General features: G+C 48.1%; 1 protein-coding gene across 4 annotated transcripts in view; it reads left to right on the plus strand.

Moving 5' to 3' along the window:
* The first annotated feature begins 5,832 nt into the window (after positions 1 to 5,832).
* Positions 5,833 to 12,881, plus strand: part of LOC140428602 (uncharacterized protein C20orf96-like) — a 41,359-nt gene continuing 34,310 nt past the window's right edge. Inside the window, exons 1-2 of one of the 4 annotated variants that reach the window (XM_072515256.1) lie at positions 5,833 to 5,941; positions 12,685 to 12,765. In XM_072515256.1, coding sequence (XP_072371357.1) covers positions 12,700 to 12,765 — 66 coding nt within the window. In that variant the 5' untranslated portion in view covers positions 5,833 to 5,941; positions 12,685 to 12,699. Of the gene's footprint in view, positions 5,942 to 6,167; positions 6,205 to 12,684; positions 12,766 to 12,881 lie in introns of those variants that run through there. The other 3 variants (XM_072515257.1, XM_072515253.1, XM_072515255.1) reach the window with 3 other exon arrangements.

The following is a 12,881-nucleotide window of genomic DNA, read 5'->3' on the forward strand; positions in this document are numbered from 1 at the left end:
AGGGGCGCAATCTACCGGCCGCATTGCACCCGAAAGGGAGCGCGACGCTGCCAGCAGATGCAAGGAAATCCCTCCCGCGGGCTTTCCGGCAGCCAGTATATTCCTTGCGAGATCCACCCAGATCTCGTGAGGCGTCGCTATCAGGATCCTGCCCACAATGGGCATGACCAAGCCTGGTGCGCCTAAGCCAGTTTTAAATCCACTTAGGCATGCTCATCCGCGATCGACCGGGTTCCCGGCATCTAACATGCCACTAGGGAGTCCCCAGCCCGGCGCCGTTCAGTATTGGTCCACACAAATGCAAACCATGCGGAACGGCACCAGAGGATCTCCCAGGTCATTGGAGGCTCCTGAGTGGTCAGGAACAGGGCAGGGTGTCCCCCTGCCCCTCCACTGGAATACGGGCATCTTGGAACTGCCAGGCTGGCACATTGGTTCTGCCACACTGGCACGGCCAAGGTGTCTGGGTGACACTGCAAAGCCGGCAGGAGCACTGCCAGGGTGGCAGTGCCAAGGTACTAGGGTGGCACTGCCAAGAGCCAGGGCCTTGGGGAGCGAAGCCTATGAAAGGAGGGTGGAGGGGGTGTAAAGGTTGGGGGCTGAAGGGTGGATATGAAGGAGCCTCCGGAAGGTTGAGGGGGTGAAGGATGGGGGTCTTGGAAGGTGAGGGGGGGGGGCCTGAATGGGGGCGCGGGAAGGGCTGAAAAGGGGGGCAGTCATCGACCCCATAGTGGGGTCATTGCTTGGGAGGGGGTGGGATAATGCCCTTGTGTGTGTGTGTGTGTGTGGGGGGGGGGGTGACATTGCCCATGGGTATGTGTAGGGGAGTGTGGGGAACCTACAAGCCAACCTAGAGATCGGGGCACCCTTTCAAAACAGTGGGCCGATCTCTGAGGAACCAGTCTGGCCAGCGAGTTCAGCTCCCCAGTGATGAAAATAATTCGAAGTGTGGGCTTGAACAGGGAGAAACTCCCCAGGGTCCATAAAAGTGACTAAGTGTGGTTGATAGCGGTGAGTAACTCAGCGACAGCTGACGCGAAACACCCAGCAAAACCCGCCACAAATTACACCGAGAAACCTTTCCGTCAGGTCGCACCCAAGATTTGGCCTGAAACAAAGCCATTGGTTGTACATGTGCGCCCATTGAAGAGTGAAAAATTGTGAAAGCAACACAGGTAGGCAGTCAGAGTCATTTACATCATCTGGTCAATTCGTACAGCAGTACATGGGTGTCAACCATTTTGACTACAGAGATAGCCACCTGGTTGTTTACAGGAATGTGGGATGAACAGAAACAAAAGTCGAGTCTTAACTCTAAATGCTAGGGATCAGGTATTCCCGCCTGTGGTCAACTGATCCTTTGCTTGTGATGCGACCATCAATTCACACGAGACGATTAGTAGAAGTGAACAGTGGTTTTAATAAGCTAGATCTGTGCCTGCCTGCGACTGCTCTGTACGGAGTGCCGACTACAGGCTGCAGATCTATATACCTCCCCCGAGGGGGCGGAGCCATAGGCAGAGCCCACAAGGGCATCAACATAATACAATACAATACAGTGGTGAATTGTAGTAGCAATACGTTCACCACAGCTTGTCTGTCAAATTCTCTGTCCCACTCGTGACAATTCCCGTGGTAGGCAAGGCCGGAGGATTTAGCCCTAAAACATTTATTGAAGATGAAAAGATTAGTGCCTTCAAAGGGCCAGGCGAATGTGTTAAAGGAATTTCACAACGGACACCTGTAAGTGTCCAAACTGAAGATGCCGGGGAGAAGTTACGTCTGGTGGTCGGGTTTGGACGCGGATATCAAGACATTGACCGAAAAATGCTGAATATGTCAAGAGCAAAAGATCGCAGAGCATATCTGATAATGCAGTTCCATACTCACAAAACTCGGCTATCTTCCGTAGTCGCAATGTGAACTAGGTGACGCACTCACCGAGGGGCCTCTCTGCCGTATGCAAATGATACCTTTGAATGATCACTGACTGGGTCAGGTTAAAGTGTTGCACCACAATTGCCATCAGTCGGTCGAACGATTGTGAACCTGCCATCGCCAGATACGTGAGACTCCAAATCACCCCCAACGTGTGCAGTATGACCGTCTGCTGCTCGTTCTCTGTGATGTTGTTGGCCCAGGAGAAGAAGTGCATCCTCTCAATGTGGAATTCATTGCCACAGAGGGCGGTGGAGGCCGGGACGTTGAGTGTCTTTAAGACAGAAGTTGATAAATTCTTGATTTCTCGAGGAATTAAGGGCTATGGAGAGAGAGCGGGTAAATGGAGTTGAAATCAGCCATGATTGAATGGTGGAGTGGACTCGATGGGCCAAATGGCCTTACTTCCACTCCTATGTCTTATGGTCTTAATGTACTGGTTCTAGTCTTCAACACTGGCGTCAAATGCATCTAACCACCCAAACAGAGGCATGGCAAAATAATTGATTCCAACCTGCACCCGGAAAATCATGGAGGTGGCTCAGCCGAGTAGGTCGCAGGGTTGACACCAAATCAGTTTACTCCTCATCGCCAGTTTAATAGGGACATGGGGAGTCCAGACGAGTAAAATAAAGAACTTAGATTTATTCTCAATAGTGGTATACACACTACCCGATAGATTCCTACCAGGTTCCTTCCCTGGTTGGTGCCTTACTGGGCAAGATTTTATACAATAGTGAACCCCTGCCCCTCTGTGGGGGAGCTTGTACTCTGTGAGGGCCACGGGGAAGATAATGATTCGCACCCTGTAAGTCTCATGCAAGATACTACACCTGCAATGCAGATTCTTAAAACAAACTCCAGCCATTACCTTCCAATCCAAAGATGTTGCATCGTGTTTTGAACAATGGTAAAGCTTTACCCATTATTACCACAGTGCAATGTCAATGTTTTTCTATGTTCCTGTTACGACCACATGACGAGAGATGGAATGGATTCCCAATGTTCCATCTCCTCATTTCATTGTAACAGATGCTTTCAATTTTTAAAAAGATATAATTACCAATTCAGTGTGTCCTTATCTACTTCGGTGCAGATAAGTTTTTAATCTTTTTTTTAAACTAAGGGACAATTTAGCGTGGTCAATCCACCTACCCTGCACATCTTTGGGTTGTGGGGGTGAGACCCACACAGACACAAAGAGAATGTGCAAACGCCACATGGACAGTGACCCAGAGCCGGGATTGAACCCGGGTCCTCGCCGCCGTGAGGCAGCAGTGCTAATCACTGCACCACTGTGCTGCCCTCTTATATGCCGATGATAAAGAAATAACAGGACAGGATCTTCTGAGTGAAACAAGGGGTTAAATTTATTGTGCTAAAATCCACCTGGTAAAAATATTTGGCAGGAAACAGGTAGTTTTAAATGTTCTACATTTGTATTTCTAGGTATTCGAAATAGGGTACAGCTTTAAGTAAGTTTAGTTTTGTGTGTCTGGGTAAGAAAGGGTTAAATCTTTTGTTCACTTCATGTTAAACAAAAATGCCTGCATGTCTGTGGATTTTGGTTTCATTTCAAACTGTGCCTGCATTGTAATTAAAGGTTTACGACGTAACAGCAATTATAGAGGTAAAAAAACAACTAAGATGTTGCTTAGCAACCAGAGGTCCACACTGAAAACCATAAGCACTTGTGGATCAGTTGGAACCAGGTATCTTCGAAGCAAGCAGCTCTCACGGAAACTGCCAGCCGAGAGTTAGGACCATGGGGAAGGGGAAGGGGAAGAAAGCAAATCCCAGAAGCTAAAGAACTGATCATTCTAGAAACCAGGGGAGGAAAAGAGCAGGAAGGTTGAAGTTAAAGGGGCAAATAACTGGAATCTGACCAAGGTACTGCACACTGAAGTTAAAGAAATGGGCAGAGAACAGCTCCCAGTTAAAGACCCAGCTGAAAGGTGCAGATCAGGGGATGTCAGCTAGTTTGGGTCTGGGGGCAACTGATGAGATGGCATTTGGATCATATTCGCTCACGGAGCTTGCTCTCTCTTGAGGTTCCTTGGAAGAAACCTGTTCTGGAACCTCCAACTGTATTGCTGAACCAGTCTGCGATGCCTCCGATCTATGTCGACACTGACATGCCCAACATTGTATCTTCGGATTCAGAAATAGAGACGCATGTTATGTTCTGGTGCTTGGCCGGTAGGAATGATGCACAGAAGAACTTCTAGTTCTTGACTAGTTAAAGTGTTTTATTCTAAAATAAATGCATGGTAAAGATAACTATGAGAAATATATTAGAAACTACTAATACTGATAAATTATTCTAGAGCTACTGCAACTACGACTATCCACTAACACGACTATCTCCCAGCTCCTTGAGGTACAGTCACGTGGTAGATTTGCACTGCCACCTGCTGGTCAGAGGTCGTTTACACCATTATATACATGACTGCTTCTGCATCTCAGCATAACACAGACATCTAAGGTCTCGGATGCCGATTCAATAGTTCAGCCGTCTCCTTCCGATTGTCCACCATGGCTTTCCTGCCGCAGACAAGGTTCACCGGCGAGGTATAGACCAACAGATTGAGTGCATCAAGTACATGATGATTTGCCAGAACAGCAGAGAGTCCGACATCCTCCACCTGTGCCTCCTTCTCCTCCTCTCACCGATCATTGAGAGTGTCTTCGGACTTGGGTGCGCTGTGAGGGGGGGGGGGGTAATGTATATCCCGCAAAGGACTTACGGGGTGGGAATGATTATCTTTCCTGTGGCCCTCGCAGAACGAGCTTCCCCACTGAGGGGTGGGGGACTCGATTAACCATTATATAAAAGGTCGGCCAGTAAGACACTGACCAGGGAAGGAACCCGGTAGGAATCTACCGGGTAGAATGGTTATCATTAATGTATGTTCTTTCAACGAGCCAGTGCAGACTCAATGTGCAAAATAGGAGAAGGAGGCACAGGTGGAGGACGTTGGAGCCTGCTCCGCCATTCAAACAGATCATGGCTGATCTCTTCCTGGTGTGAAATCCACGTCCCCACCTGTTCCCCTTATTCCTTTAACCCGTTTTTTAAAAATCAGAAATAATAATAACACTGCAATGAGGTTACTGTCAAAATCCCCAGGTACACGGAAGGAGAATTCAGAATGTCCAAATTACCTAACAGCGCCTCGTTCGGGATTTGTGGGAGGAAACCGGAGCACCCGGAGGAAATCCACGCAGACACGGGGAGAACGCGCAGACTCCGCACAGACAGGGACCCAAGCCAGAAATCGAACCTGGGACCCTGCCGCTGTGAAGCAACAGTGCTAGCCACTGTGCTACGGTGCCCATCTATTTCCTTCTTCTGTTTCTGGAGCCTACCTCTTCATTAACCTGAGGAAGGAGCAGCTCTCCGAAAGCTAGCGATTTAAAACAAACCTGTTGGACTTTAACCTGGTGTTGTAAGACTTCTTACTGTGCCCACCCCAGTCCAACGCCGGCATCGCCACATCATATTTCCCTTTTGAAATTATTTAATGATGCAGACTCCACCGGACTATGGGGCAGTGAGTTCTACATAATTCACCACCCGCTGCGAGGAGTAGTTCCTCCTCATCTCAGTTTTAAATCTACCGCCTCTCAACCAATATCCGTGACCTCTCGTTCTAGATTGGGAAGGAGGGAACATTTGGTCTACGTTTACTTTATGAATCCCTCTTACTACTTTATAGCTAGAGCACACCGCCTCCCATTATCCTAAACTATTCCCAGTGGGCGGAGCTCCCCCACCCTCGGTCACACCACTGCAGTCACAGGTTGTGGCGACAAGTGCGCATCGCGCATGCGCGTGCCAATCCGGGCTCGGGCGCTTCGCGCGCAGGCGCGGGACCGGCCTGACAGCACATGCGCAGGCGTAACAATCGTCTCGACGGCCGGCAAGTGAGTCTGCGCAGTGAGCGGGCGGCGGAGGGCGGCTTCAGAGGTGATTGTTGGAGGCCGGGCATCGGAGGCGGCGGTGAGTGATCCGGAACTCTGTGAGGCCTTGGCCGGGCCGGGCCCTTGCGCTGCCATCGGCCGGGGAAACTGGAGGCTTTCGTTTGGACTTTTAGTGGGAGGTTCTGCTCCTAGGCCCCAGGCGTGAGCTGCGGTTTCTATAGCAACCGGCAACACCAGGCCTCCTGGGGCGATGACTGCAGGCAGGAGCAGAGGATGGTTCCCCACATCGCAACACAGGGGGGTGCACCGCAATGGGCGAAGCGCTGCTGAGCGGGGCAATTTGTAATTTATCTTTATAAATGCATTTCTCCCCCCCCCTCTTTCTGCTTGCATTGCTCTGCAGCCAACATGAGCCATTATGTGGAGGTGCCGGCGTTGGACTGGAGTGAGCACAGTACGAAGTCTTACAACACCAGGTTAAAGTCTTACAGGTTTGTTTCGATGTCACTAGCATTCGGAGCGCTGCTCCTTCCTCAGGTGAATGAAGAGGTCTGTTCCAGAAACATATATATATATATATAGACAGATTCAAAGATGCCAGACAATGCTTGGAATGTGAGCATTAGCAGGTGATTAAATCTTTACAGATCCAGAGATGGGGTAACCCCAGGTTAAAGAGGTGTAAATTGTGACAAGCCAGGACAGTTGGTAGGATTTTGCAGGCCAAATGGTGGGGGATGAATAGAACATAGAAAATACAGCACAGAACAGGCCCTTCGGCCCACGATGTTGTGCCGAACCTTTGTCATAGATTATCATTGGATTTACAGTGCAGAAGGAGGCCATTCGGCCCCCCGAGTCTGCACCGGCTCTTGGAAAGAGCACCCCACCCAAACTCAACACCTCCACCCAACACCAAGGGCAATTTTGGACACTAAGGGCAATTTATCATGGCCAATCCACCTACCCTGCACATCTTTGGAAACCGGAGCACCCGGAGGAAACCCACGCAGACACGGGGAGGACGTGCAGACTCCGCACAGACAGTGACCCAAGCCGGAATCGAACCTGGGACCCTGGAGCTGTGAAGCAATTGTGCTATCCACAATGCTGCCCTTAAGAACAAATAAATGTACTCTATATCATTTTACCGTAATCCATGTACCTATCCAATAGCTGCTTGAAGGTCCCTAATGTTTCCGACTCAACTACTTCCACAGGCAGTGCATTCCATGCCCCCACTACGCTCTGGGTAAAGAACCTACCTCTGATATCCCTCCTATACCTTCCACCTTAAATTTATGTCCCCTTGTAATGGTTTGTTCCACCCGGGGAAAAAGTCTCTGACTGTCTACTCTATCTATTCCCCTAATCATCTTATAAACCTCTATCAAGTCGCCCCTCATCCTTCTCCATTCTAATGAGAAAAGGCCTAGCACCCTCAACCTTTCCTCGTAAGACCTACTCTCCATTCCAGGTAACATCCTGGTAAATCTTCTTTGCACCTTTTCCAAAGCTTCCACATCCTTCCTAAAATGGAGGTGACCAGAACTGTACACAGTACTCCAAATGTGGCCTTAACCAAAGTTTTGTACAGCTGCATCATCACCTCACGGCTCTTAAATTCAATCCCTCTGTTAATGAATGCGAGCACACCATAGGCCTTCTTCACAGCTCTATCCACTTGAGTGGCAACTTTCAAAGATGTATGAACATAGACCCCAAGATCTCTCTGCTCCTCCACATTGCCAAGAACTCTACCGTTAACCCTGTATTCCGCATTCATATTTGTCCTTCCAAAATGGACAACCTCACACTTTTCAGGGTTAAACTCCATCTGCCACTTCTCAGCCCAGCTCTGCATCCTATCTATGTCTCTTTGCAGCCGACAACAGCCCTCCTTACTATCCACAACTCCACCAATCTTCGTATCGTCTGCAAATTTACTGACCCACCCTTCAACTCCCTCATCCAAGTCATTAATGAAAATCACAAACAGCAGAGGACCCAGAACTGATCCCTGCGGTACGCCACTGGTAACTGGGATCCAGGCTGAATATTTGCCATCCACCACCACTCTCTGACCTCTATCGGTTAGCCAGTTCGTTATCCAACTGGCCAAATTTCCCACTATCCCATGCCTCCTTACTTTCTGCAGAAGCCTACCATGGGGAACTTTATCAAATGCCTTACTAAAATCCATGTACACTACATCCACTGCTTTACCTTCATCCACATGCTTGGTCACCTCCTCAAAGTATTCAATAAGATTTGTAAGGCAAGACCTACCCCTCACAAATCCGTGCTGACTATCCCTAATCAAGCAGTGTCTTTCCAGATGCTCAGAAATCCTATCCTTCAGTACCCTTTCCATTACTTTGCCTACCACCGAAATAAGACTAACTGGCCTGTAATTCCCAGGGTTATCCCTGGTCCCTTTTTTGAACAGGGGCACGACATTCGCCACTCTCCAATCCCCTGGTACCACCCCTGTTGACAGTGAGGACGAAAAGATCATTGCCAACGGCTGCAATTTCATCTCTTGCTTCCCATAGAATCCTTGGATATATCCCGTCAGGCCCGGGGGACTTGTCTATCCTCAAGTTTTTCAAAATGCCCAACACATCTTCCTTCCTAACAAGTATTTCCTCGAGCTTACCAGTCTGCTTCACACTGTCCTCTCCAACAATATCACCCCTCTCATTTGTAAATACAGAAGAAAAGTACTCGTTCAAGACCTCTCCTATCTCTTCAGACTCAATACACAATCTCCCGCTACTGTCCTTGATCGGACCTACCCTCGCTCTAGTCATTCTCATATTTCTCACATATGTGTAAAAGGCCTTGGGGTTTTCCTTGATCCTACCCGCCAAAGATTGTTCATGCCCTCTCTTAGCTCTCCTAATCCCTTTCTTCAGTTCCCTCCTGGCTATCTTGTATCCCTCCAATGCCTTGTCTGAACCTGGTTTCCTCAGCCTTACATAAGTCTCCTTTTCCCTCTTAACAAGACATTCAACCTCTCTTGTCAACCATGGTTCCCTCACTCGACCATCTCTTCCCTGCCTTACAGGGACATACATATCAAGGACACGTAGTACCTGTTCCTTGAACAAGTTCCACATTTCACTTGTGTCCTTCCCTGACAGCCTATGTTCCCAACTTATGCACTTCAATTCTTGTCTGACAACATTGTATTTACCCTTCCCGCAATTGTAAACCTTGCCCTGTTGCACGCACCTATCCCTCTCCATTACTAAAGTGAAAGTCACAGAATTGTAGTCACTATCTCCAAAATGCTCCCCCACTAACAAATCTATCACATGCCCTGGTTCATTACGAAGTACTAAATCCAATATTGCCCCTCTGGTCGGACAATCTACATACTGTGTTAGAAAAGCTTCCTGGACACACTGCACAAACACCACCCCATCCAAACTATTTGATCTAAAGAGTTTCCACTCAATATTTGGGAAGTTAAAGTCACCCATGACTACTACCCTGTGACTTCTGCACCTTTCCAAAATCTGTTTCCCAATCTGTTCCTCCACATCTCTGCTACTATTGGGGGGCCTATAGAAAACTCCTAACAAGGTGACTGCTCCTTTCCTATTTCTGACTTCAACCCATACTACCTCATTAGGGTGATACTCCTCGAACTGCCTTTCTGCAGCTGTTATTTAATCTCTAATTAACAATGCCACTCCCCCCACCTCTTTTACCCCCCTCCCTAATCTTATTGAAACATCTATAACGAGGGACCTCCAACAACCATTTCTGCCCCTCTTCTCTCCAGGTTTCCGTGATGGCCACCACATCGTAGTCCCAAGTACCGATCCATGCCTTAAGTTCACCCACCTTATTCCTGATGCTTCTTGCGTTGAAGTATACACACTTCAACCCATCTCCGTGCCTGCAAGTACTCTCCTTTGTCAGTGTTCCCTTCCCCACTGCCTCATTACACGCTTTGGCGTCCTGAATATCGGCTACCTGAGTTGCTGGACTACAAATCCGGTTCCCATTCCCCTGCCAAATTAGTTTAAACCCTCCCGAAGAGTACTAGAAAACCTCCCTCCCAGGATATTGGTGCCCCTCTGGTTCAGATGCAACCCGTCCTGCTTGTACAGGTCCCACCTTCCCCAGAATGCGCTCCAATTATCCAAATACCTGAAGCCCTCCCTCCTACACCATTCCTGCAGCCACGTGTTCAACTGCACTCTCTCCCTATTCCTAGCCTCGCTATCACGTGGCACCGGCAACAAACCAGAGATGACAACTCTGTCTGTCCTGGCTTTTAACTTCCAGCCTAACTCCCTAAACTTGTTTATTACCTCCACACCCCTTTTCCTACCTATATCGTTGGTACCAATGTGCACCACGACTTCTGGCTGCTCGCCCTCCCCCTTAAGGATCCTGAAGACACGATCCGAGGCATCCCTGACCCTGGCACCCGGGAGGCAACATACCTTCCGGGAGTCTCGCTCGCGACCACAGAATCTCCTATCTATTCCCCTAACCATTGAATCTCCTACAACTATTGCTTTTCTATTCTCCCCCCTTCCCTTCTGAGCCCCAGAGCCAGACTCAGTGCCAGAGACCTGGCCGCTCGGGCCTTCCCCCGGTAGGTCATCCCCCCCAACAGCATCCAAAACGGTATACTTGTTTTGAAGGGGAATGGCTACGAGGGATCCCTGCACTGTCTGCCTGTTTGTTTTTTTCCCCCTGACGGTAACCCAGCTATTCTTGTCCTGTACCTTGGGTGTGGTTACCTCCCTGTAACTCTTCTCAATCACCCCCTCTGCCTCCCGGATGATCCGAAGTTCATCCATCTTCAGCTCCAGTTCCCTAACACGGTCTTTGAGGAGCTGAAGTTGGGTGCACTTCCCGCAGGTATAGTCAGCGGGGACATCGGTGGTATCCCTCACTACCCACATCCTACAGGAGGAGCATGCAACTGGCCTAGCCTCCATCCCCTCATACCTGATAGAATATAGCTGCCCTGTGGACTAACTAGATCTCCGCCCTCCGACTCTGCTCCCAGTCAGCTACACTTTCTGTAAACTCCTGGCTCTCTTCGCACTCTTTGCGGAAATGTCGGAAACAAAATGAAAGGAGCACCTTACTCCCTCCTCACCTAACTCCCTCGGTCACCAAACTCTTACTATAGCACTCAAATGCACCAAATTCAGCACTCCCTCAGTCACCAAACTCTTACTATAGCACTCAAATGCACCAAATTCAGCACTCCCTCGGTCACCAAACTCTTACTATAGCACTCAAATGCACCAAATTCGGCACTCCCTCGGTCACCAAACTCTTACTATAGCACTCAAATGCACCAAATTCAGCACTCAGTGCAAACAAAGTCTGCACGGTAGGGGATCAGTTTTATACTGTGAATCTAGCCTCTGAAAACTGGCCTAATCTAATTAACAAGCTCCAGCTGCAAGTGCCTACAAGTAGAAGCTTGTTTAAAGCTGATTGAAAATTCACCTTCTTCTAAACCAAACAGCAACTTTTAAGTTAATTAACTAAATAAAAGAAAGACTAAACTTTAGATAAAAATGAAGCCTTATACTCCCTCGGTCACCAAACTCTTACTATAGCACTCAAAATGCACCAAATTCAGCACTCAGTGCAAAAAACACTGAAAAATTCATGTCGCATTACATCCCCCACCATCTGGCCTGCAAAATCCTACCAACTGTCCTGACTTGACACAATTCACACCTCTTTAACCTGGGGTTACCCCATCTCTGGATCTGTAAAGATTTAATCACCTGCTAATGCTCGCATTCCAAGCATTGTCTGGCATCTTTGAATTTGTCTATATATATGTTTCTGGAACATACCTCTTCATTCACCTGAGGAAGGAGCAGCGCTCCGAAAGCTAGTGACATCAAAACAAACCTGTTAGGCTTTAACCTGGTATTGTAAGACTTCGTAATGAGCCATTATGGCACAGAAAGAGGTCATTCAGCCCAACCGGCTGTGTAAAACGCTGGTTGAACCACAACTAGAACAGGGTTTTTCAAAGTGCGGGTTGTGACCTGTGGGCAGGTCGCGGAGCGATCGGTCGCGGCGTTCCCACAGTGGTCCCGATCGCAGGAGAAGTGCCCAACGGCCGCTACCGGCATTTATATTGAGAATGGCGGCCACTGCCGCTTTTTAAATGAGAAGGAAACGTGTGCTGTGTGCAGCAGTCTTCCGGCCGAATGAGGCAGCAGTGAGCAGGTCAACATGCCCTGCACGGTACACTTGACATCAAGCACCCTCTATGTACATGATCACGGATCCTCCCATTTAAACCTGATTTCTCTTACCTATTCTGTATTTTTGTTGTTATCTTGGCTGTTATAACTTTTGTATCTGAACGATTACTGAAATCCCCCCCCAGCAGATGTGCTATTTTGATCTGACCTCAGGACACTACCAATGCTATTTGGTCTTGCCCAGTGATGACATTTTGATGGACTTGGCTGGCAGCCAATTGGCTACTTCACTTATGTTGCGACTCTGGGTCAAGAGGGCTGGAACTGACCACGTGTTGTAATGTATAAAATCTACTCTTTGAACAAATTTTTGATCATCTCAACTAATATCTTTTTATGTAGCTCAGTGTCATCCTTTATTTAATCATGTGAAGTGCCTTTGAAAATGTTACGATTGTTGCTACATAAATACAATTGGTTGTGGTCCTAGCAGTGTTGCTTTCATCGACGGTGGGCCTGCAGCAGGGACAACCCTGGTGACAGTGAAGGACTCGATCTATAAACCTGCAATAGTGTGTATTATATATTTTATCATTTGTTTTATTATCCACAGAACCTTTGGGCCAAGATGGCGGCAATGACAGAAAGCAATACCTGTATTGTGAAATCCTTGGAAAAGGAATTTGATATGGTAGTAAGTATCAGGAGTAAGAATGTGGTAATTTGTTGACATACTTTATATCATTCTACATAATTAAAACAAAAACGTCACATTGAGGCTTTGACAGACTGGATACAGCAATACCCATT

Source organism: Scyliorhinus torazame, chromosome 8, assembly GCF_047496885.1.
Source record: "Scyliorhinus torazame isolate Kashiwa2021f chromosome 8, sScyTor2.1, whole genome shotgun sequence".
Classification (NCBI taxonomy): domain Eukaryota; kingdom Metazoa; phylum Chordata; class Chondrichthyes; order Carcharhiniformes; family Scyliorhinidae; genus Scyliorhinus; species Scyliorhinus torazame.